The sequence below is a fragment of the Lonchura striata genome, chromosome Z (assembly GCF_046129695.1).
Source record: "Lonchura striata isolate bLonStr1 chromosome Z, bLonStr1.mat, whole genome shotgun sequence".
Lineage (NCBI taxonomy): Eukaryota > Metazoa > Chordata > Aves > Passeriformes > Estrildidae > Lonchura > Lonchura striata.
In genome coordinates, this window is record NC_134642.1 from 54628372 (window position 1) to 54654260 (window position 25889).

A 25889-nucleotide genomic window follows, 5' to 3' on the forward strand; every position below is an offset into this window, starting at 1 on the left:
GGATGAGAGGTGGGACTGACCCCACAATGTGCACTCACAGCCCAGAAAGCCAAACATGACCTAGGCTGCACCCAGAACAGTGTGGCCAGCAGAGGAAGGGAGGGGATTCTACACCTCTGCTCTGCTCTGGTGAGATCCCACCTGTAGTGCAGCAACCAGCTCTGAGGTCCCCAAGATACAAAGGACACAGATCTAATCAAGCAAGTCCATGAAGATATTCAAGCAGCATCCCTCCCATGAAAGTAGTCTCAGAGCTACTGCTGTTCAGCTTAGAGAAAAAAAGGCTTCAGGGAGACATTACAGCACTTTCCAGTACCCAAAGGGAGCCTACAAGAAATCTAAGGAGGGACTTTTTATAAGGACATGTAGTGACAGGACAAGGACAAGTGGTTTTATATCAAAAGACAGTAAGTTTAGATAAAATATTCAGGAGAAATCTTCAGTGTGAGAGTGGCAAGACACCGAAACGCCCAGAGAAACTGTAGATGACTCATCCCTGGAACTGTCCAAGGCAAATCTGCAGGAGGCTTAGAGCAACCTGGTGTTCCAACCTATGGCAACAGGGTCAGAACTGATGACCCTTAAAGATCCTAAGATCTTTAAGATCCTTTCCAACACAAACCATTCTATGATTAAACAAGTTACCATGAGACAAAAATAAACAATTCATGTGTAAGTATCAGATATGTAATCAAAATTCAGTTTGCTTTTCAAGCAATTACCAGTTTTACACTTTGGTTTATTTTTCATAAAAGGTTCAGGGGAAATCTTCTTATTTAAGGAGTGAAAAATTTGATTTTAAAAGCGATTGTGCCACTGTTGAAAATGTTATAATAATCAGAAGTCTAAACTGCCTAGTGGAGATGAGAGCCCAGTGTCAAAAATGTAACAGTCACCTTAAGCTGACATCACCATTTATGCCTGAAAAATATATGGATGCTTTTTTTTATCTGAAGAACCTGAGTTCCAAAAGTTAGATTCAGAAAGGTCAAACCCTACACTTGAGGTGCTGGAGTATGCCCACTAAAGAGCAACAAAGCTGGTGAAGGGTCTGGAGCATAGATCCTATAAGGAGCAGCTGACAGAGCTAAGGGTGTTCAGAAAAGGAGGTTCAGGGGAGAGCTTATCACTCTCTAAAACTCCCTGAAAAGAGGGTATAGCTATGTGACGGTTGGCCTCTTCTCCTAAGGAACAAGGAATCAGACAAGAGGAAAAAGCCTCATGTTTGCTATAGGAAAGTTCAGAAGGGATACTGGGAACATTCGCTTCACCAAAAGGATTCTTAAACATTGGAACAGGCTGTGCAGGGAAGTGATTGAAGTCACCATTTCCAGAGGTATCTTAAAAGCCTTACAGATGTGGCACACAGGGACATGGTTTAGTGGTGGATTTGGCAGCGCTGGGTTAACGGTTGGACTTGATGACTTTAAAGGTATTTTCTAACCTAAGTGATTCCATGGCTCTGCTTTATTGATAAAGTACCTTCCTTATTCCTGTCTGAGAAGTGTGAATGGTTTCTCATTTCCTGTATTAACAATTATGCTTAAACTGTAAGTATTGTGCAGTGCTTTTATGATCAGTTCAAAGAATAACCTAATTAGTGATTACCATGCAGTGATAAGCAACTGGCTTACACAAATACAAAGGAGTCTAACTAACTGTTTTCACTAGAAAATCTCTCTAGCTGGAATAAACAAAGATCTGAGCGCTCATACCTTTCTCAAGGTGAGCTTATTCATTCAATAATAACAACCTTCATATTTACATACATCCTGTAATTTCTTTAGCTTGCTGACATAACCTTTAATAACTCTGACAAAGCCTTATTAAGTGTAAGCACTAAAAAAAAAAAAATCAAGAAATCAGCATCATCTCTAAGCTATTTTTTTATTTTATGCTGCATTTCAAAGAGATCAGAAAAGCAAGGAAGCATTGAAAACCCATATGCTATTGTAACCTATTGGCTTTTCTGTATTTAATCCACACATCTATTTCCTTCACCCAGCAGGGTGAAAGACACTTCACCCTGCTGTGGTATACTTAAAATGTGAAGATATTATGCTACAAGAAGATACACCTCATCTTTCTTTTAAGGAAAGCTAACAAGGAGGACAATTCCCAAGATATGATCATGATGATTAGAGATTCAAAAAAGATTATTCCTATAAACAGTATTTACATAAGGACAAACTATATTTTGAACAATACATAAAATTTGCAGTTCTTAATGACTTTACACTGAGAAAAATCTGTAACTTGAAAGCAAGATGGTTTATGACATATCGCAGCTGTTTCTGTACCTAAAAAGCACACGTACCTTTTCCTAAATGTGTATTTATACTCATGTATCTAGCTGTTCCTGTAAGGCTCTTGTGTTCTCGATATGGTATGTGCTTCTTTGTTTCTGGATCTACGTACTCCTTTGCCAAACCAAAGTCTATAATGTGAATAAGTTGCTGGGTTTTGTTTCCAGGTCGTCCTATTAAGAAGTTCTCAGGTTTTACATCTCTGTAAATCAAGTTCTTTGAATGGACATATTCCATACGAGAAATCTTCAATAAAAGAAAAAGAAAAATAGACAAGGAAGCTTGTCTTAGTTTAAGCATCAGGTTGCCACATTCAAATGTGTTAGAAGCTAAATATCTTATATTGACTTTACACATAGAAGAAATCACCCCTCCTAATATCTTAAGACCAAAGCAGTATTGTTCTTAACAAAGTATCTCCCAGTTAAAGTTAATGAAAATTGTACACTTTTCCACAGCAGATACACCAACTGGTGTATTGCAAACTTTCACACTGGAAATTAGTCATGAATCCTGCACACAAAAGAAGTTTTTGTCTCTCAAAAGAGCTCGCACAAGTATGTTTTCTGTACATTAAAAGTAAAACCAGAAATTATGTCACCAAGCAGTAGGCAGCAAAGTTTAATGTGGATCTATTACATGTTAAAGAGATAAATGACAGAAGCACTTGAAGTTCATTACTACGCATATAAAGTTCATTCTAGCTGGACTGCGTTCTAGCAAAATAGCCACATTCAGAAAAGTACAGAAATAGTAAATAAAGCTGATCTTTGGACTTGTGAGAACTTGAGCATTTAAAAAAAAAAAACTTGATCATTTTGACTGTAAATAAATTCAATGTGTCTGTATGTCTGTATATAGGAATAAGAAAATCTTCAAAAAAGAGAATAATTCTTCATTCAGTAGTTTTGTGCTATAATTTCTGGAAGGATTTGGGGAATTTTTTCATTTTTTTGTTTGCTTTCTTGTAAGAATGCCCAGGAAATAAATACTTACTCTATTTAGGAGTCTCACAATACAACTGCTTGCATAGACTAAAATTACTTTCATTTCTTTAATGTCTTCTTTTTTAAAAGAGTATGTCGAACTAAAAATCATCATTTTAGATTGTGATTAGAACTCAGAAGACACAACTAACTACATTCATGAACTGACTTGAAAAACTGGAACAAAGTAAATTAAAGTAATGTAACAGCATTCCTGCTTAAACTGTTATCACAAGCATTTTAAATAAAACCAACATCAATTTAAAACATGGGGAAGTGCAAATCTCCTCAGTGAAGTAAACATTTAATCAATTGAAGACTGATTTAGTTATTCTAGTGAACACTCAAATTAACATCTATTCTACTTACCAACTGGATGGCTATCATAAGAACGGTTTTAAGAGAAAATGTCCTACCACACAAGTCAAATAAATCTTCCAGACTAGGTCCAAGTAGTTCTAGCACCATAGCATTATATTTGCCACATGGGCCAAAATAATAAACCTGAGGTATTCCATCTGTAAAATGAAAATACAAAGTAATGATAAGAGGTTAAATAAGATTAAGATACACAGCAATACAATTCCTACCCAATATCAAGTTGATCGTAAGTTAAAAATACATTTTTCACATAAAAACAAAAATAAACCTCACAAAAACTACAGGTAAAAGACACAACAGGAATACTGAAGATAGTCACAAAAATATTAATGAAAATGGTACTATTACATATTTGACTTGTGAAAGACATCAAGATTTTTATAAAAAATTAAAATTAGAACCTCTCTATTAAGTTTTGTAACCGTAAATTGAAACAGGGTTTTGAAATGCTGTGAAAAAAGGCTTAAATAAGATCTTGTAAAAAAAATACTCTTAAGATAAAACTTTTTAAATTAAGGCTATTCCTACCTTTATGAATTGGAAAGCACCTTATTATCTAGAGAATAATTTAAAAAAATAAAAAAAAATATTAATGAACTCAAGAGTGTAATGACACATTAAGTCTGGACTTTATAGTTTTAAATGAACGTCTGCCTTAGGAAGACAGGCAAATCAGAAGTTTGAAAATATAAATAGTTAAAGCCTTATGATCCAATTTTACTTCTACCTTTTTGCAAAATATGCATTGTGTGTCAATTTCATTAAAAATAACTTGATATCATTGCTTCTACTCATCTTGTACTTTTTCACATGCATAGGACATCTTCCTCATTCAGGAGAATAAATTTTGTTTACCTAGGGAATCTAATTATTCCAGATCTTTAGTTTTTTGTTCTTTACACATCCTCTGTTTCATTTATTCCAAATATTTAATACTCTGAAAATGTACTCTTTTCATGTGAGCTTTTTGTGCAGGGTCCAATGTTTCAATTCTGCACTACACAGAAGTACCAAACCTGTTTTCAGAACAACTTAATGAAACACTGGATTTCACCTTCATTCTCTGTAGGTCAAATTTGACCGTAATTCTGAATGTTTTCTGAAGTACATAAAACCTTCGATTTTTCATACCTTACTATAGAGACACTTACACTGAGGGCACAAATTTGTAATTGTATTTTCTACAGCTTTGGGTAAAAAAAAATATAAAAAATACTGTTTTAGCAAAATTAACAACAATTCAAAGCACTTTAAGAGGTTTTTCCACTAATCGTTTTTCCTACAATTCAGAATATTTAAAGAAGCCCTAAAAATACAGCTTACCTGTTCAGTTTTCCAAAGATTCGAGCTACAATTTGGTTTACGTATGTATCATCACACCCATCTCTATACTAATATACTTAAAATGCATAATTGTAGCCATTTAAGAAAGGCTTCACAGAAGTGGCTTATTGCTAGTAATGAAGAAGCACTGATCTTATTACATCCTGTATCAGAAAGGTATGAGATATTGTTCTTCAATTTAAAAATATCATCCAGAACTATCAGATAGATACCTAAAACACTCGATATTTTCATTAGGTGAGAATTCTAAAATGTCACAAAACTGTGTTTAACATGTAATAACTCCTGCAGGGCATCTGGAGCATCCTGTCTAAAATTACCCATGTTGATAAAATAATTTGGTATTAACAGTTCAAAGTCCTAGAAGTTAGGGACTTTGGTTCTTAATCAAAGCACTCATAGTATTTTTGCTTAAAAGCAAGAAGCAGCTGTTGTCCTGCTGCTTCCATTCTTTTTCCGTATCTCTAAATATCCAGCAGTCAGAAAGTAACATGCTACTAATAAAAACACATATAAAGGCTTTTTCTCTCACTACAGAGAGATAATGTAAGCTTTCTTAATATAAACCTTTAAGAGATATTAGTTAAGATAAAAACAAAGAAACTCTGATTTTTAAAAATGTAAGAAACCCCAGCTTTGCTGACAAGATATTCCAATACTTATTACCAATTAAGAGGAGGTATTTTATTTCCATTTTGAATTACTGTAGCTCAAATCACTGAAGAACAAAAGAAGAAAATACGCTGAGCTTTTGAGATGAGTCCCAGTTGTCTTGCTGTGAATTTAAAGAAGCCACTGGTCTTTGGTTTCTTGATTAACAATTAAATTGATTACTATTCAATCTTTTCTAGTACCTTGACAGATCTCCCCATTCTTAAAAATCCTTTTTAAGAAGTAGCACCCCTCCCCAGTTATAAGCAGAATTCAATGTTTGTCACACAAATTACGTATGTCACTAAAAGTTACGTATAACTTCTTCTTCCATCAAAAAGGAAACTTACTTGTGACCAAAAAAGTAGATTCACATGCTCCCACTAAGTTACTTTAACATTTAAACATCTTTGCTTTCTAGGTTTAAAACTCTGAAAATAGAATCCTTTCTTTAGGTATGAGTGATACTCCCCTATCCCTAGATATTTATAATTGTTGACAAGTAAAACATTTTCATTTGAATGGGCTCAACTGACTAAAGCAATCTACAATACTTAGGTGACTTTCTTGTCATAAAACTGTAAATCCATGTTAAGCCAGTATGATTTTAATCCTATTTTACTCTTGACAAAAATCAAAGAAGTCTTGACTTGGCAATTAACTATTTGAACAACGCTTGGATTCGAGTTTCTTCTATAAAAGTTAACTTTCATTAGCCACCTAAAACATTACTGCTGTACACCTCCGGTCTCCAAAATCATGTCCAAATTCTCCAAAAGTACCTCACTATCCACTGATAAGGGGGGTGGGTAGGGCAGGGGGACAACGAGACCCCCCTGAAACAGTTATATGAATTTATGGATTATACTCTTTAATTTTCACTCAAATACTTTAGTCTACCATGTTTACGTACATGATGTCCAGAAAGTTTTTCAAGCTGACAGACCTGACTTCCTCTACAATGATGAAAGGATAAAAAAATATTAGAATAAAGGAAATATGACTAGTAGATTAAACTGTATCTGCCAAAGCTCCTTAAAACAAAGAAAATAATAAGCTATTTCCGCTTTGAGACCATTATCCATCTTGGCTGTCTTTTCCAAGAACTTCATCACTAAACCTGATTTAAGCTTGAGACTGCATGTTTTTCAGTTATCTACAGCAATATGCATGACTAGCAGAAACACATTTGTTTCTTAAGGACAAAGTTCCATTTATTTGCCTTGACACAGATATTACATCATAGCTTCAATTATTTTATGTGTGTGTCCTCATTCAGGAAAAAAAAATACCTTGATAAGTAGGCAGCAGAAACAGAATATGTAACCCACAGATCAATGGCAATACCACTTGCATTTAACCTCCTCTATCACTGACTTAATTTTGAGATGTATCTTGGCAAAACATCTCTATACAATACAATCTAAATTTATAAAGCTATTAAGTTAGTAAGTAGCTTTACAGTGCCTTTCAGTTCCTTGTAACACCAATTTCCTTTTAGAGCCTTCTCTAAACCAGTCAAGAAATCAACTAATGGTATCTGCATCATATCCTACTGCTGTTAAATCAGACACATAAATGCCAATAAAATACACATGACTGCTCTTGCAGATCATGGTGTTGTGTATTCTGGGTTCTTATACTACACTGCCTTTATTTGCAGTCTTAATTTTCCTATGTGGGAAAAAAATTACTTTAAATTCAGAAAATCCTGCATGTGTCCTTCAGCTAAATCCTAGAAAAAGACTGGCATAAAACAAGAAAAACTGCAAGCAACATGCTTATAATTTTGTTGGACTACACCGAAAAAATAAATTAGGTATTTCCATTTGTGTTTATTCACATAAACATAAATATTAGCATATTCACATTAATAACTGAGCAGCTCAACGTTTCTATTAAAGGAAGCATATCAGCAGCAAAAACTCAAAACTGAGTCAGCATTTTCCCAAACAACTCACAATACCACCGCAACAGTCATCAGTACACAGATTAACAGTGCCTATGAACAGATTCCTCTTCATTCAAGAGATTCAATATTTGATTCAGTTTAAGTGCTCTAATACTACGTTCTTAAATTAAGCTTAGAGCTTTATTTTCTAAGACCACCTGCATGTTTAGTTTTTTTTTATTTTATAGTGATTACCAACCACTTCAACTAACTGCATATTGTTCATTTCCCAGCATAAAAATGCTATTAGAACAGAAGATTAGAACAGAAGTAATAAAGCAGGACCGTATGACTAAAAAAAATTAAAGAAACAGTCATCAGTTTAAGACCACATTCTCAGCTACCTACCTAGAAGTATAGTTCAAAGCAACAGTCACATGAAGTTACTCATAAAACTCACTTTGCATTCATACTGAATGTTGGCTAACAAGATGCATAGAAATCATATGAAGTGTGACAAGTCAGACATATCTGTAAGAACTGATAAAATGTTATTTAGCTATGTAAACCAGGACTACCCTGAACTGACTTATTTGCTAACTCTAGTTTACAGCTAGATGTTTTATCTTCAATATACATTGTCCTTGATTATTAGAAATATTTTTAGAAATTTAGAAATCCCTTGTTTTAGAAATTAAACAATATTCTAAAATGGGAAGTTCCAGTAAATTATTGCTGCTTTAACTAAGTAGTAGGAACATCAAATTAATATAGCTGCACGTCAAGTTCATGTTTTCCCACAAAATCTTTTCAAACTCGCTTCAAACCTTTGTAACTTTCATAATATTTATCCTTAATAGCAGCAAGACATGAGTTCCAAAATAATTTGAGAAATACAGAATAAGTTATTTTAAATTGTTTCTAGAAGATTCATGTACAAAAATGATCACTTGGCACAATAATCTAGCTGCAGTGCTTTGTTTCTAGCAATATACTTGACTTTGAGACACTTCCTAATGGTATGACAGAATATTGATCTAGTAAAAAATGTTACAGTCTACCAACCAAGAAAGAAATTAAGCAATTATTATATTGAAATTTTTGTCTTGGGAAGAGTTTTAGCAGAACACAGATGCTGATACAACACGATGAAATCATGCTGGGCTGCCTTTTCTCCCAGAGGCTAAACTGGAAGGCAAAGTGGCTGTAGCCCAGGCAATGAACTAGAGATGGTATCACCAGCAATCTGAGATCCCACTGCCTTCTCCAGTGGTTCACAGTGACAGTGAAAGTCACCTGTAACTATATTAAATACAAAAGATAGCTTGTCTTTCACAGGAAAAATCTGCTTCACAGATTCCACACCCTGAATTCAGTTGTACGAAAATAATAAATAGCTGTCACTGAACACTCAGATCTCACACACCAGCTAAAGCTGGCCTGAATTGAAATTAAATGAAGAAGCACATTTTCTCACCTTAAATATTTTTGTCTTTACACAGAGGAAAAAACACCAAACACTGAAGTACTGATGGCCTTCAGCCCACGAAACACATTTCCAACACAAAAAAGAAAACCATAAACAGCAATTCCACCTACTAGTCTACATTAAACTGTATATAAGGTACCACATAACAAAGAAGTGTTCTTGCCTCAGGGTACTCTGCCCCACCTCAAAATCAGAAATTCAAAGTATTTAAAAGTCACTTTGCTACATTCCCAAACCAAAAAGTAATTATTAATCTGGCAAATTCGGACATGCTCTAAATGCTACAATAATTATTCTACTGAGTTTGACTAGAAAATGGTGAGCAGACTCCACTTACTGTACAGGAATATTTCTGTATCTCCCAAAACCACATTATGCCCACACTGAAATCTTCCTGAATCACTAATCCAACAGTACCTGCATAATTAAAGCCGTCCAAGTACCAAGGTTTCATTGTGTTAAAGGCAGGATCTCACAATCTCAAAACCAAAACTGTATTTTTAGATATCAATACAGAACACATCACATGAATGTTGGTATCAAATCACAACGGTTCAGGTACAGAATGCAATACTTAGCCATCAATTCACAATGGCCATGACCTTCTTAAATACAACATTTTTTCCCACTGTAGACAAATATACCCTATACACTGACTAGTCAAGATCAGTGACCCTGTAAGAAAGTGTCTGGCTTCCAGTTTTTCAAGTGGAAGAGTCAACTAGATTTCAGCTAAAAGAACAGATGTACAAAAGTCAAGAAAAATAAAACCTGATTTACAACACTGAGCATCTGCCTTGTCTGAAATATTAGTACAGCAGTTTCACCAGTAGGTTAATGCACTGCTGAAACGATCTGTGACCTGTTTGGAGATCTGTGACCTCAAAAATTACCTTGAATGAAAAAACAAAAATCGAATAATACATACCTCTCGCTGCTATAAACAAGAACTGTTCTAAATCTGTTCTAAGAGCACATTACAAACAGGAGTTCTACTAATTCACTTCAAGCAGCAGAAGTTGCTTGGATTCTTCTGCTTCACTTGTCAGGTAAGTAAGTACAAAAGAGTTCTCATTCACTTGCAAAAGCTCCCAGTCATTATGATAATGACGCATTTATTAAGAGAGGTCAGAAAAATCAGACAATGAAAGCTAAATCATTTTTATGCTCTTCAACACATAACTTCGTTCATTTACAGACTACTTTCTGCAAAAGGGAACTGAACCATACTGTAAATACCATTCTGTCAGTTAAACCATAGCATAATGCACCAAAGACATCTACACCTTATCTTCTAATCATGCAAAGAAAGGCTGATAGCATCAGAGATTAACTCAAAAATCAACAAAAAATACAAAACTGTTTTCAATTAATTCCAAAAGTCTTAGTGCAATTTCACGTAAGAATTCAGCAATCATTTTATTTGGAGTACTGAACTTACGATAGTATAGTTTTCTTATATCTCATACTTGCATATTGAGACAATACACATTAAACAAAATTTATTAGAAGCAAAGATATTCTAAATGCCATCCATATGTTCCTCATTCAATTGACTAGAAACTTCTGTATACCGACAAATTATCTCAAATTCCATGAGGAAAACACCCTTGTAGTTACTGAATGACAAAATTACCACAGACAAAAGAAAGAAATTTTCATAAAAAATCTCTATTTGTATATAAAACCTAAATGAAAGCTAAATAATGATGAGACTAAAATAAGCCGCACCTTTGAACTAATTTTAAAAGTTGTTTTGAATAAGTTTGAGGTCCATTTCCCTAAAAAATTAAAAACACTTCAAAAAGCCCAAAAGCACTGAAAGTATTGCCTCTTTAAGAAAGATTCTTCACATATTTTTCCTGACAAACACCTACATGTTACTGCACATTCATAGGCATTTCAAAGAGCATATTTAAGAGTAAAGTTAGAGTTACAGTTAGGCTTTCTTTATGAGCAGATCCTCTCCAAACTCCAAACAGTTTTAAAATGTTAATTCTTATCCATGCAAAACAAAACCACTTTTTTATTAAATACAAAGAATTAATAATCTTAGTTCCAAAGTCCTGTGTATAAAAACTGCACATCTATCATATTTCATGCCTATTTTCTCCTTGTTCTCTCAGCGAGCAGAACTATAAAAGAACCCTCTGATCTTTTTTCAGTCAAAAATGTCTTCCATCTTCACAGCAAGACACAAAACAGCATGACTTACCACAGACGTCAATAATACAAATATTTTAAAAAACTCCAAAGCTACAAGGTCATTATAAAAGCAAGAAAAAGGGGTATTATAAAAAATAAATAAATTAATTTAGTAGACATACACTGGCTGCAGATAAGGAAATTGCAAGATAACATACAATTTCAAAAAGCTACTCTTTTCATCGAGGATGCCTACAAGATCAGTGGAAGTATAAAGATGCTCTATTAAAAAGGTTTTGAAGGTAAAATAATCGTAATCACAATAACATTTTCTTTCCTTGCTTTCAGGACGACATTGCCAGAAAATAACCTAATTTTCTCCTAAAAGTATTCATTCACATTAAAGTCTCTCCCTCCTGTTCCTGCCATCTCCAAGTCAAGGAGGATTTCACAGGGCCTAATGGAATTTTATCCCTTAAGCTTCAGGTTATTTCACACTAAGCCTAAGTCAATTTGTAGCATAAACTGTGGAATCTGTAGCTCTTATTTGTGAAAATCATAGCGTTTAACTTCTAGTACGGTGCATAACTGTGTACCAGAGAAACCTTCTATCTTCGCAATTACTATACTTCAAATTTCTTCTAGCAATGGCAGTTATTTTTATATCCCATACAACAGACTCTTCTGTAACTTGCTTACTGAAGACTACTCACTTCAGTCTATTCTCTCTCTGATCAAAGAGCAACCACTACCCATAAAGCAATACTGTCTATATCGATAGACCTGACAAAAGCTTTTTTTTCACTATCTCCTGTTTTACATAGAAGGTTTACATACTTACTTCCTGAATTTATCACTTGCTAGATCAACTTTCCAACACTATTATTTTCAACTGTTCATGACATACCTAAATCTATGTTTGACAGTAAACATGCATGTCACAAAAAAAATCAGTAAACTAAAACTAATTGTCACAGATGACATGAGAACAAAAGCTACATAATGCAACATTTTTTCTGAAAATCATAGCCTGCATAACTTCTGCTTGAGGGCCCAACTACTAAAAACAAAGAAAAGATGACTGCTTGTTGGGAAAGATGAATAAATAAAATGGCCTGGCAAGATTCACAATAGCACAGCCAGGATGAAAACAACCCCCCCTACTGGCTGGACAATGCCCTTACCTACAGATAGGTCCAAAAGTCAAATGGACTGTTCTACCTCACCCCCCAAAATGTATGGTTCATCCAACACCTGTAACCCTCCCCTGAAGCATCAGGTGTCTGTGACCCCATTGGCCCAAGTCTTGTTCCAGCCCACCTTGAAGCTCCCTGATAAGGGGTCTCCAAGGGGCCAGACACTCTCTTGGAATCCCTGCTCTCTTGGAACTTCCACTCTCTCCTAGAGCGTCCTCTCTACCCCTTGTCTCTCCCCTCCCCCATCCCCTCAGACCTTGCCACATGCTGCATCTGGCAGCTCCAAGCAAGACCTTTCACCATCCCTAATATACCTGATAATCTAAGAGCAGCCTTCAGAGATCTCTCGTCTCCATTCATCAAAGCCATCCTGGAGCCCAGCATTCCCTACAACTGCTGCCAGAAGATAAGGAATCAACAATCTTTTTTTAACTTCTATGTACATAGAAAAAAGAAAATTACTTTCTTCATAATGACCCTTTTCCACAAAAGCCATTAAAAATAGGCCTCAAGTAGAGTGCCTGAGAAAGGCTCACAATGGAGCTTTAAAGGTTCTGTGCTGGGAGAGGCTTTTACTTTTGAATAAAAACAGGTTATTGCAAAAACAGAGGTCTATAACAAAGATTTTCTTAAATACTGATGATGCTTAAGTCACCAGCTCTATCTTTGCATTTTCACCCTAAAGGTAACCTCATCTTCATGCAAAGAATCAGAGAGGTAACTCTCAGTATGTCAACAAGCATCAGAGAAAAAGTTGTTTCAACCAGCAAGTAGGTTTAAGAAGATTGAATGATACCTGAAGTATACAGCAGAGTTTGAGTTGACTATGCTCTTACACTAAGCACAGTTCCCAGTCTTATTCACTAAATAAAAAGGTAAAAGTAGTTACTCTCACTCAGACATTTTCCCAGTAAATACTCCTACAAGGGTTCCTACCTCAGAGAAGCACTGCCTAATTTTCTGCAGTCTGAACTAGAAATTACACCATACTCTTACCTCTATTACACAGCTCCTTTGAAATTTTAGATAGTTACACCTCTACATTCACAGAGAGGTAATGTACCTGACTTGTAGGTTGTCATGCCCCATTAGTTAAACTAAGATCTCAGCTTTCTACTCATCAGCTATTTCACAATGCTAGTGTATGGTACGCTGACAATTTATAACTACTTACAAAAAACACCCATACACCATACTCTGATGACTTTCTCCAAACAGCAACTATATAGACTCAAGATTCTGACTACCTATCTACAACTTTATTTTCCATCTAGGAAGAGAAATTGACAATGTTGTGTTTTGCCAAAAGTAATCTCTAAAAATTCCTGGCTGCAAAGCATTCATAGTACAGCAAAAAAAAAAAAGTCTATATTAATTGAACATATTAGAAACTTTATTTCACCAAATGCAGTCTTTAAACGAGCAGCATGAAATTTTGAAAGCTACCTGAGAAATACTATCCAGTCAATGCAGCAATGAGCATATGATCCCAAATTTTAAGGAAAAAGGTGAAAATAGTAATTAAAAAGTAAAAATTTATCATAACACACATACATTTAAGGTAACAAAATCCAAGTGGTATGGGCATGTTCATTGTGTATTTCTTTTCAGAGACAACTTTTCATACTACGTATGATTTTATTCTAGTTTAAGCACAATCAAAATCACTGTTCTAAATTCCAGGCTGCCTTTGCTAAAAAGCCCCTGAAGACATATATAGAAAACCACTGTCCACTCATAAAATAAACTTCTACATTAGTAAAAAAAAAAAAAAAGAGAAAAATAGTTAAGTACATGACCTAATCTAGGAATAATTTCAAAAAAAAAATGTCAAAAGATTTCTTTTTTCTATATTATAGCTGATTGAGAGAATATCTGTACTCACTTTATTAGGGTAAGAAACTTCACATCTTCCTAACTGATTATAAGCAGTTTTGTGAAAGGCACAAAAATATTTGAGAAGATTTAGGTATTGCTCACCTATGAAAACAAAAGGTGACAATTGGATCATTCAAGCCACAACCATAAGAGTACTTCTGGGTATAAAAGCACCAAGGGGAGTAAAAGGAGAAATTCAAACATTAAACTGCATTTAAATTTCTCCTAAAGGTATTAGTATTAGGTATTTCTCCTAAAGGTATTAGTTCAAAGCATACCTGTATGCAAAAAAAAGCTGTGATAGGTAGGATTTATTAAATAGTGAGGACTTCATAGATACACTTTATTGAGTAGAAAAAAAAGTTAGAATAATGGAATTTATACATTAAACCACTAACTCCTCAGGCTTTTTTTCTGCTTTAAGTTGTAAGGAACACTTTATTAAACAGATTTATACCTCTAAATCAGAAAACTTCAGCCAAAAACTGACCCTTGATTACATTACAGTAAAATGCATTATACTGCTTTTTACCTCCAGATCCTAGCTGCTTGTAGAATCTGTATTCCAAATGTAGCTGTGGTGCTCTTGACTTCATAGGCTCCTGATTTAAAAACAAAAACAACATTTAAAACAAATCCTAAAAACTAATATACTAACGTACGACCAGCCAAACTAGCCCTACTACTTCCAAGCCACACAGAAAGTTTGAATGTTTCTTCTGAAATGACTGGCAACTAAAAAAGAGAAAACTAAATGTCCTTCATTTAGAGTAGTACTTATATGGATATTTACATCTTGTATTGCTCTACTGGGCCAGAGTCCAACATGCAAATCAAATAACAGACACATGATGGAACAGCTAAAAAATAGTATGTTTCTCCAAAGCATGTGGATGGTATGTCCTACATTTTTCAGAATGTGGCATTAATATGCAGTTAAACAGGTTGAAAAAAAACTCCAAATACCTAATACTTGAGAGATGTATCTTTGCAAGTCTTATCCTAGGATCTTAATAAAAATACCAAATCCTTCCACCAAATAGTAACAGCTTAGCAGAAGTCAAGTATCACCATTCCAAATTATAAATCCAAATAAGCAAAAACAAAAGCTCCAGAATAAGTCTGTGGTTTACACACATTAATGAAATCTCATTTCAGTGTTCAACATGCCCATGTGTCAGGGTCTCACAGAACTAAATGAAGCGACATGAGATTAAACAGAAGAATACACATGCAGGCTAAATGGAAATCCAAACTTTTTTACTATCTCCTGATGCAAAGAAAAGGTTCTTTACCACAAGATTCTTGAAGTAATTTCCTAGGGCATCTTCTAGAAGACATGCCTTGTTTCTTATGACATGTAACATGATCTTAAGATTAAGCTCCACCAGGGAGGCTTAGGTTGGACATTAGGGGGGATTTCTTCACAAAAAGGGTGCTTAGACATTGGCCAGAGATGTGGTGGGGTCATCATCCCTGGAGGTGTTTACAGAAAGACTGACCACGGCACTGAGTGACATTCTGACATGGTGGTCTTCAGTCAGAGGTTGTACGTAATGCTCTTTCAGGTCTATTCCAGCCTAATTGATTCTGTGATCTTCCAACACATCAGTGATAATTTGGAAACTAATTCTGTAACTAGAACTGCAGAACATAGTTAAGTAACTCTTAATACAGTTATCACCAATAACTGATACTTGCTGAACATCAATTTTCAGAAAAAGCTTGGGCAAAGTGCTCATCTTTCTTCTCATACCATCATCTTAAAGATACAAGTTTATAAACCTGTGCTGTTTCTCAGTATTGTATTCAGGGCATAAAAACTATGAGCCAACATGCAAGAATGAGAAATTTAGTCTTCTTCCTCAACACATCTCCCTCCAAGACTCCACGACTTAGATGTTTCCTATCACTGCTGAAGTCCCTGACAGCGTCTATTTATGCATTTGATCTTGCCAGAATGCCAAAGGTGGATGCCTAAAAGAAAAGAAGGACTAATGTAACAGTTTCTGCAAGAAGCAAATAGAATTTACTGTATCTTTTTCATGCTCCAAAACAACCAGCATAACTTAACATTGTATTCTTTGCAAAAAAAGTGAGAAGCGAGCAAGAATTTCCTAAAATAAGCAAGTGTTTATTATTAAAAAAATTAATTACTAAGCAAAACTAACTGGGCTACCAAAGGCCTAGTTACAGGTCATGAGAAGGACACATAAAATTTAAGGTGAAGTACTGAAGAGAGATATTCCCTGAAAAAACTTTAATGTAAACATGAGTGTCCTAGCTTGTAAGATAATCATGTGTTTTATTTGCTTATTGTAATAGTACAGATGTGGAACCCACAGCACAGGTGCGTCAACTCAAGGAGGGAAACTCTAACTGGGGGAGTTCCATTAAAGTGAAGGTAGCCTCAACCTCCCGTGACCAAGCTTTTGGGTACCATCTATCAGATCCCCCTTGAAGGAACCTCTAATATGTATGCCCAGGAAAGGAATAATAACCAGTGTTAGAGGGACCCTGTATCTAGCCAGGGAGAGGCATGGGAAAACCAGATCTTCTGGACAGTGTGGATCCGATGGCCTGGCACATCACAGACACAAAAATACGATGCTTTAGTTGATACTGGTGCACAGTGTACTCTGATACTATCAGGACATGTGGGGGCAGAGCCTGTTTCCATTGCTGGTGTGACAGGGGGATCACAACAATTGACTCTGGTGGAAGCCTAGATGAGCCTGACTCGGAAGGAATGGAAGAAACATCCTATAGTGACTGGCCCAGACGCTCCATGTATACTAGGCATAGACGTCCTCCGGAACGGCTATTACAAAGACCCAAAGGGACTCAGGCGGGCTTTTAGAATAGCTGTTGTAGAGGCAGAAGACATTAAGCAATTGAACACCTTGCCTGGACTGTCAGAAAACCTGTCTGCAGTAGGATCCTAAGGGTGGAAGAACAACGCGTGCCAATTGCGACCTCGACAGTGCACCGCCGGCAGTATCGGACGGATCGAGATGCCGTGATCCCCATCCACAAAATGATTTGTGAGCTGGAGAGCCAAGGGGTGGTCAGCAAAACCCACTCACCTTTCAACAGCTCCATCTGACCTGGGTGCAAATCTGACAGAGAATGGAGATTGACTGTGGACTATCGTGGCTTAAATGAAGTGACTCCACCACTGAGCGCTGCTGTACCGGATATGCTGGAACTCCAGTACGAGCTGGAGTCCAAGGCAGCAAAGTGGTATGCCACCAGTGATATTGCTAATGCGTTTTTCTCCATTCCTCTGGCAGTAGAATGCAGGCCTCAGTTCGCTTTCACCTGGAGGGGCGTGCAGTACACCTGGAACCGACTGCCCCAGGGGTGGGAACACAGCCCCACCATCTGCCATGGACTGATCCAGACTGCACTAGAAAAGGGTGAGGCCCCAGAACACCTGCAATACATTGATGACATCATTGTGTGGGGGAGCACAGCGGCAGAAGTGTTTGAGAAAGGTGAGAGGATCATCCAGATACTACTAGAAGCTGGCTTCACCATCAAGAAGAGCAAAGACCTGCCCAAGAGATCCAGTTCCTGGGAGTGAAATGGCAAGACAGACAACACCAGATTCCCACTGAATTCATCAACAAAATCACAGCTATGTCCCCACCAACCAGCAAAAAGGAAACACAAGCTTTCCTAGCTGCCATAGGTTTTTGGAGAATGCACATTCCCGAGTATAGCTGTCTTTACCTGGTTACCCACAAGAACAACGATTTCCACAGGGGCCCTGAGCAGCAACAAGCCTTCACCAAGATCAAGCAGGAGATTGCTCATGCTGTAGCCCTTGGCCCAGTCAGGACAGGACCAGAGGTCAAGAACGTGCTCTACTCTGCAGCCGAGCTTGTCCTGGAGCCTTTGGCAGGTGCCTGGTGAGACTCAAGGCCGACAACTGGGATTCTGAAGCCAAAGTTACAAAAGGTCCGAAGCCAACTACACCCCAACAGAGAAGGAAATCTTGGCTGCCTATGAAGGAGTTCAAGCCGCCTTGGAAGTGAATAGCATGGAAGCACAACTCCTCCTGGCACCCCGACTACCGGTGCTGGGGTGGATGTTTAAAGGAAAGGTTCCTACTACCCACCATGCCACTGACGCCACATGGAGCAAATGGATTGCCCACATCACTCAGCGCGCCCGTATTGGAAACCTGAATCTCCCTGGGATTTTGGAGATAATTATGAACTGGCCAGAAGGTGAAAACTTTGGTCTCACTGACAACGAGGACCAGGTACAAGCGACAAGGGCTGAAGAAGCTCCACCATACAACCAACTACCAGCAGGAAACACACTACATTCTCTTCACTGACGGTTCCTGTCACATCATAGGGATGAACCAGAAGTAGAAAGCAGCTGTACAGAGCCCCACAGGGCAACTTGCACAAGCTACCGAGGAAGAAGGTGGATCAAGCCAACTCGCTGAACTCAAGGCTGTTCAGCTGGCTCTGGACATTGCTGAAAGGGAGAAGTGGCCAAAGCTCTACCTTTATACTGATTCGTGGATGGTAGCCAATGCTCTGTGAGACTGGCTGGGAAGGTGGAGAAAGGCCAACTGGCAACATAGAGGAAAACCAATTTGAGCTACTGATATATGGAAAGACATTGCCTCTCGGGTGGAGAAACTAACATTGAAGGTCTGTCATGTGGATACCCATGTCCCCAAAAGTCAGGCTAATGAGGAGCACCGAAACAACGAGCAGATAGATCAGGCAGCAAGAATAGAGGTGTCAAAGATAGACTTAGATTGGCACCATAAGGGGGAGTTGTTCCTGGCTCGATGGGCTCATGATGACTCAGGTCATCAGAGCAGAGATGCCACCTACAAGTGGGCACGAGACCGAGGGGTGGATCTAACCATGGACAGTATTTCTCAGGATATCCATGACTGTGAGATGTGTGCTGCCATCAAACAGGCCAAGCAGGTGAAGCTCCTATGGTATGGAGGGCGGTGGTCCAAGTACAAGTATGGGGAGGCCTGGCAGATTGACTATATCACACTGCCCCAGATACGCCAAGGCAAGCGTTACGTGCTTACCATGGTGGAAGCCACCACTGGATGGCTGGAGACTTTCCCTGTACCTCATGCCACTGCCCGGAACACCATCTTAGGCTTGGAAAAGCAAGTCCTGTGGAGACATGGCACACCTGAGAAAATTGAGTCTGCAACGGCACCCATTTCAAGAACGGCCTTATCAACACCTGGGCCAGAGAACATGGTATCGAATGGATATATCATATTCCCTACCACGGTCCAGCTGCCAGCAAAGTTGCACGGTGCAACAGACTCCTTAAGACTACCCTAAAGGCACTTGGTGGGGGAACATTTAGAAACTGGGAAATTAACCTGGCAAAAGCAACCTGGATGGTCAACACCTGAGGGTATGTCAATCGAGCTGGCCCTGCCCAGTCAGAACCTTTGCACACAGCAGATGGAGATAAAGTCCCTGTGGTACATATGAAAGGTATTTTAGGAAAAACTGTTTGGATTAATTCCACCTCAGGCAAAAACAAACCCATCCATGGGATTGTTTTTGCTCAAAGACCTGGTTACACTTGGTGGGTAATGCAGAAAGATGGGAAAACCCGTTGTGTACCACAGGAAAACCTAATCTTAAGTGAGAACTGAGTGTAAGATTTCATTGTGATGCAGATGGAAATAGAATAAGGGGTGGATAATGTCCTGGCTTGTAAGATAAGCATGTACTCTATTTGCCCTCTGTTGGAGGAGGCAGGTATCGCCTCTTAAATTAGGCAGTTTTCTTATCTCTTCCAAGAACAATGTCTCCCTCCGGGGAGGTATCTTCTGTTAATGAGCCATTGAATGACTTACTGCATGACTAGTAAAGTTATATCATCCCACTGTGAGATGCTCCACCCACAGGGAGAAGCCAAGCATCCCTACCTGCATTTTTGGGACATTAGGGCAGCGTCTTCGCTGGATTCCCAGAGAAGCAGCTTCTTCCCCGCTGGATCCCCAGAGGAAGACCAGGACTATCTACTCTATCACCAGACTTTCAGAGAAAACTACACCCTTCTACAGATCATCACTTCAGCAGCATTTCATCTGCCACTCCAGGAGGAGCAGCCACCATTTAACTGGACTATTACCAACACCCTGACTCCTCAGGGTGTCAGGTAGTTTTGTTTGTACTAATTACATTTTTTTTGTTTTTTTTTTCCTAGTAAAAAACTGTTATTCCCATTCCCATATCTATGCCTGAGAGCCTTTTAATTTTGAAATTGTGGTAATTCGGAGGGAGGGGATTTACCTTTTCCAGTTCACAGGAGGCTCTTGCCTTCCTTCACAGACTCCCAACTTTTCAAACCAAGACAATGAGTCAAAGCAAATCAGCACAACTATCAACCGTTAGGACTCAGCTTTTAGAGACATGATGAAACCCACTATAACGTATTTGAAATATTTTACACTTTTAGGAAACAACACAAATTTAGCAATTAATTTGCTTGTAGCATACAAGTCTGTTAGTTGCAAAATAAACTATACTCTACACAGTGCCTAATTAAAACTTAGGATTCTGGCAGCTAAGAAAAAATATTTTAGTCCACACAACTCTGCATGTCTGCTTCTTAGAATAACTCAAAACCCTTGCTTACAGGAAGTTTTATTTTGTTCAGTTATACAGTTTTGTCTCTATTAGTGGTACATTAACCACTTAACCCCTCATGATTTTAACAGGGTCCCATTAAAAGGATGAAAAACAGCTTGTATGTATTAAATTTACAGGAATAGATTAAAAAAATTCTAGGTTAAAAAAAATAGCTTCCAATTTCTAACACACACACCCTCTTATGAATGTTGCTTGACCCAGCAGAAAACAGTCCTGACAAATCTCCAGAAGGCAATGTCCTTGAACAGTCAAAACACATAACCAAAGACTAAAGCTAAACCTTTGTTCAGCAGAGAGACAATTAAACACTTTTATCCCCTCCAGAAAAAGCAAAATGAAATATGGCAATATGTATTTGTAGTTAGTTTACTGAATGACAGCCTTTAGGAACTGCCTTATTTTTGTAAAATGGCTTAGATAGCTTCTTGTCGTTCCAAACATGCAAAGGGAACACATCACCTTGTTCAACAAAACTTGTAAAAGGGCAAGTACAATAACCTCTTTGGTTAGAATTATTTCTGCACATCCCACTCTATTGCACACAATAACTATACATAAACGAGAAAAGACAGAAACAGATAAATCAAGACAAAAGAACGTTAAATGTAATCTTTCACCATAACGTAAGCATGAAGAATACAATACTGTACCTACAAGTCTAAAAAGAAAAGTCAGTAATAAAGAAATAGCAAATCATAGCTCTTTGGTTTCACTAGTCTTTTAGTACAATTCACCATATAAAAATATGCCTGAGTGTTACATAACTGTTCAAACATCACATTAATCCCAGAGTGGCTTGAAGCCAACTTCTCCTCTTACTAAAAGAAACTAGTGTATTTTGTTTACTTAAATAAGCCCATGTTTTCACTGAAGTATCCCGGAAAAACTGTTCTGGGATCTGCAAAGTTCTGTATGCCACCCTCCCTACATTGCTTTTATATTCACATCTAATTATTTCACAGCTTCATTATTAAAACAGACAAATTCTTTTCCCTGCAAAAGACCATTTCTCTCTAAATGAAGAACATGGTCTCTTGCTGCCATGAAAGAACTAATGTGCAGCTTATTGAGCCCCAGTTACCTGAGCGACAGGAACAACTACTCCTTAGTTTATCAGAGAGGTTTTTACCTCACTTTTTTCTTCTGTGGCATGCTTATACATTCAAACACAATAATAAAGACACCTGAAATGTGAAATCTGTTTTACATTCATTATAAATTCTTTCTACAATTACTTTGTCTCAAATACATGGAATAAAATAGTATTCAATTTTCAAGTTACTTCCTGTTAAAGGGACTTTGAAAAAGCAGTTTACTTGAACTGTAAGGTAGTAATATTCAAAAAGTTTAATAAGCCAAAGCACAATATAAACATTCAGCTATTACCTACGTTTCATGGTTTTAGTAATTCTGTGAGAACTCATCTCAGTTTACATTCTGTGTCTGCTTTACACATTTGTATGCAATGTCAAACAAAAGCCATTTTCAGGAAAAAAATTCCTTAAGAGTTAGGCTCTTGTTACAGGAAAAGAACAGTCTATTAAACAGACTTGCACTACATTTGGATTTACTACATATCCTAGAGGGATTCTGAAAAGGTGTGACTCCAGACCACAGTTATTCCTTAAAAACAAAAAACAGAGATAAAACATTACAACCCTGAAGCAAAGTGCAACTTTATTTCTATACACAGCCTTCACTTACAATTTCAGCAATTATAATCTTAAGAGTGGACTAGTGAATCGGTGAATTAAAGATTACAGCTTAAAAGGCAGTGATTACTACTTTGTAACTTCCTATCTTTTACCCAAAGAAAGAAAAATTGATGTATTTCCAGAAGCACATGGGTCTTCCATGGAAGACTAAGCATAAGCATAATTTGTCTCAATTATTCTGACTGTTATGACAGGTAAAACGTGAGCAAAACAAAGGGTCCCATGGAGATAGAGTAGCAGTGTTCTGAGCCAGCTTCCTGCTCAGTCCCTCCCAACTGACTTCCCAGAGAAAAGCTCAAAAGGTTGCCTGTGCATGTGCAAACAAAACAGCATGAAAAGTCTCTTTTACATAAGAGTTTGCATCAGGTTAAAGATAAAAGGAAGTGAACTGGACCCCCTTCATGACTCTTTCCGTATCTTTCCGTTTCTTTGTTTTGCTATCTCACCTCTGGATCACCCTTGCAGCAGGACTAACTGCAGGAATCTACAGATGGTGAACTTCTTCATTCTCCCTCTCTCTTTTTCACCTTAATTTCTCTCATTCCTTGCTTTGCCTGGGCAAAGCACATACTTTTCCCCGCTCTGTACAAAATGAAGGAGTTGTTAGCCAACACATTTTGAGTCTAATAGTGCGGGTTCCAGAGTTGTAACAGCTGTACAATAAAGTGCAAGAGTTCCCCAGCACGTGGTCTGGTGACTTCACTTAGACTGGTAAGAATTTACAACAAACATCACACTACCAATGGCTTGTAACAGTAAATTGGCATTGAGGTTGAGAGGGACTGAACAGCTCTTGAGCTATTTTTAGCTGGATGGACTCAGATATCCCCATCTCCGACTGGGGTACAGGATGAACCAGGAACAGGGAGAAGCAGGACATGACGGCTCAGGAAATTCCAAGCATGGACCCCTTCCCCTTTATGGGAAAGTATGACCTACGCTCATCTTCATATGTAGAGTACTATGTGTCATGCTAATGGAAATACAAAAAGATTAATGACTCCTTACTAAAATGTCTAGATAGCAAAGAGAGAGAGACATTTCTATAAAATTTGGTTGACTCTTTTACAAAAATGTTCATACAGAAAGCAAGATGAGACAGACTTTTTTTTACAAAAATATTTGACAGCAAAAGAGAGAGACAAATTGCTACAAAATTCAGCTGCAAAACATTTGCAAAAATATTTGAAAGTCTTGGTTGAGCTCTTAAAAAACATCCAAGAGATTTGGCTGATCACTTCCAGAGATGTTTGGATAGAGAGAAAAATGAAAGAGCAAAATTGGAATATTTGCTGAATATAGAAAAGGGACCTTACCCAATCTAAGGGTGTATATATATAAAGATGTGCTGGGTACCACAGTAGGGATGTGAAGGTGGCCTTTGGAGTACAAGGACTTACGCAAGTGCTCAGATAAGGAACTAGTATGTGAAATGAAAAGGCAAGATTAAGCTACTGGATTTTTAGAAACAAAGAGAGCGACACACCCAAGGTGAAGGAATCAAAAGCAGTAATGTGTAGGTCTCAGATTCCGTCAAAAAGAAAACGGAAAATTTCTAACCAGGCAGAAGCCTGTGAAACTATCAAGAAAGAATGTAAATAAGTTCTTTATCTCTCTTGTTGTTCACACTGTTTATAGTTAGGTTTTGCTACTGTATGTCATTCACTGCACACCAATAGTATGAGATGTTTTTACTTCAGGACCAATAGAGTTGGTCTGCATGAAGCTCTGTATAAAAGAGAAATGTATTTTCAAATAAATCAGAGTTATACTCTCAGCCTTCTGAACCAAGTCTATTCATTCCCATCCTGCCTCAACAGCGTCTCAGTGACAGATGAGGATGAGAAGGAGAGAACCACAGGAGTGCTGGGCAAGGAGACAGACAGCTGTGGAAGAGGCTAAAGCCAGAAAAGTGGCCATAGTAAAGACAGAAGTGTAGGCAGCAGTTGCTGTAGAGCAGAATTAAGCTGCAGAAGAAGAGGCCAAGTGATACTGAGAATCTGAGGTTTTCATACAGGTAAATGGTCCTTAAGAGTCCTAGTCCCTCACGCAGTGGGCTGCCTTTTGGTCAAGGGGGTTTAGGTTTCCTGGAAAGGGAGTGCAGGCCTCAGGAGATGGAGCTGCTTGCTGCTGAGAGCAATCAGGAAAAGATGCTGAAGGCAGAAGGGCTGTTTGCTGTCAAACATGTCATATTAGCAAGGCTTCCATACAGCTTCAGGATGCATATGAGAGAATCCTCCATGAGGAAAATTGCAGGATGTAGCACCTGGATTCTGGACCACTAGCTAAAACTGAAATCAGAGACGACAGACAGGGTCAGCAAACTGTTACCAAATCGTGCGATATACCAGAACCAAAACATCAAAGTTATTGCAGGTTAAGTTAAATGAGGAGAAGCAAGAAGCTGTATATATTCCCACCTCAAATATGGAGGCTCAGACTAATCCTACTGGAAGTTTTTAGTTTAGGCACAGGCAAAAGTACAGAGTTTTAAAGCAGTGGTTCAGATACTTACTCAAGCCCAATTCCACCCAGAGACAACAGCAACCACTTTACTGCTCCAGGTACAGGAATGGGCCAGAGGAAATTGAATAAATTGTATCTTTCACAAAAGGAAAACCAGAGATCAAATTAAACATCAGCAATTAAAGTTAAGCCCAGGACAATCAGTTTTAGCAGATTTTTTCACTATTGGAGCAGTGACTTCAAAGCCTTTCAGCAGTTACTTGTGGATAGCTACCGATGCCTATGATAAAGAGCATTGTGTTCACATCAGTGGATAGTACCTTCTTTTCAACTACTGGTTTAGAACAAGGCATTTTCCCTTTTTTCTTTTCCTACAAGAACTATGACAAAGCAATGACTGACATTAACTGATCAAGCATTTTGACTACTAACAGCAACTACATGTTGCTGTTGTTTTACAATCTGTATGTAGCACTACCGACCCAAGATGTTTCAGCAACGCGTCCTTTAATCTTCATCCTGTTAAACAAGAACTACCATAATAAGACTCTAACTCAGTTTGGGAGCTAATACAAGAATAAGTATATGGAGGCCTCACAGCCAAGGGCTTTGCCTTGCCCTGCTTCATCCAAGAAGGAATTAAGATTCTTTCTGTTGCCTGTAAGTTTGTCTACTGTGATGTATAGTACTTGTAACACCTGACCTGAAGACCTCCTCTGAAATATGGTTCACACTTGGTATTAGAACTTTGAATAAAACGTTTTAGCAAGATA

At 37.6% G+C, this 25889-nt stretch overlaps 1 protein-coding gene across 6 annotated transcripts in view; it reads right to left on the reverse strand.

The window, feature by feature from the left end:
- CSNK1G3 (casein kinase 1 gamma 3) overlaps positions 1 to 25889 on the reverse strand; it is a 104288-nt gene that overhangs the window by 53235 nt on the left and 25164 nt on the right. For all 6 annotated transcript variants that reach the window (XM_021546222.2, XM_077790351.1, XM_021546220.2 and 3 more), the window contains 3 exons: positions 14800 to 14869; positions 3662 to 3810; positions 2318 to 2552 (listed from right to left, as the gene is read on the reverse strand). In XM_021546222.2, coding sequence (XP_021401897.2) covers positions 2318 to 2552; positions 3662 to 3810; positions 14800 to 14863 — 448 coding nt within the window. In that variant the 5' untranslated portion in view covers positions 14864 to 14869. The remainder of the gene's footprint in view (positions 1 to 2317; positions 2553 to 3661; positions 3811 to 14799; positions 14870 to 25889) is intronic.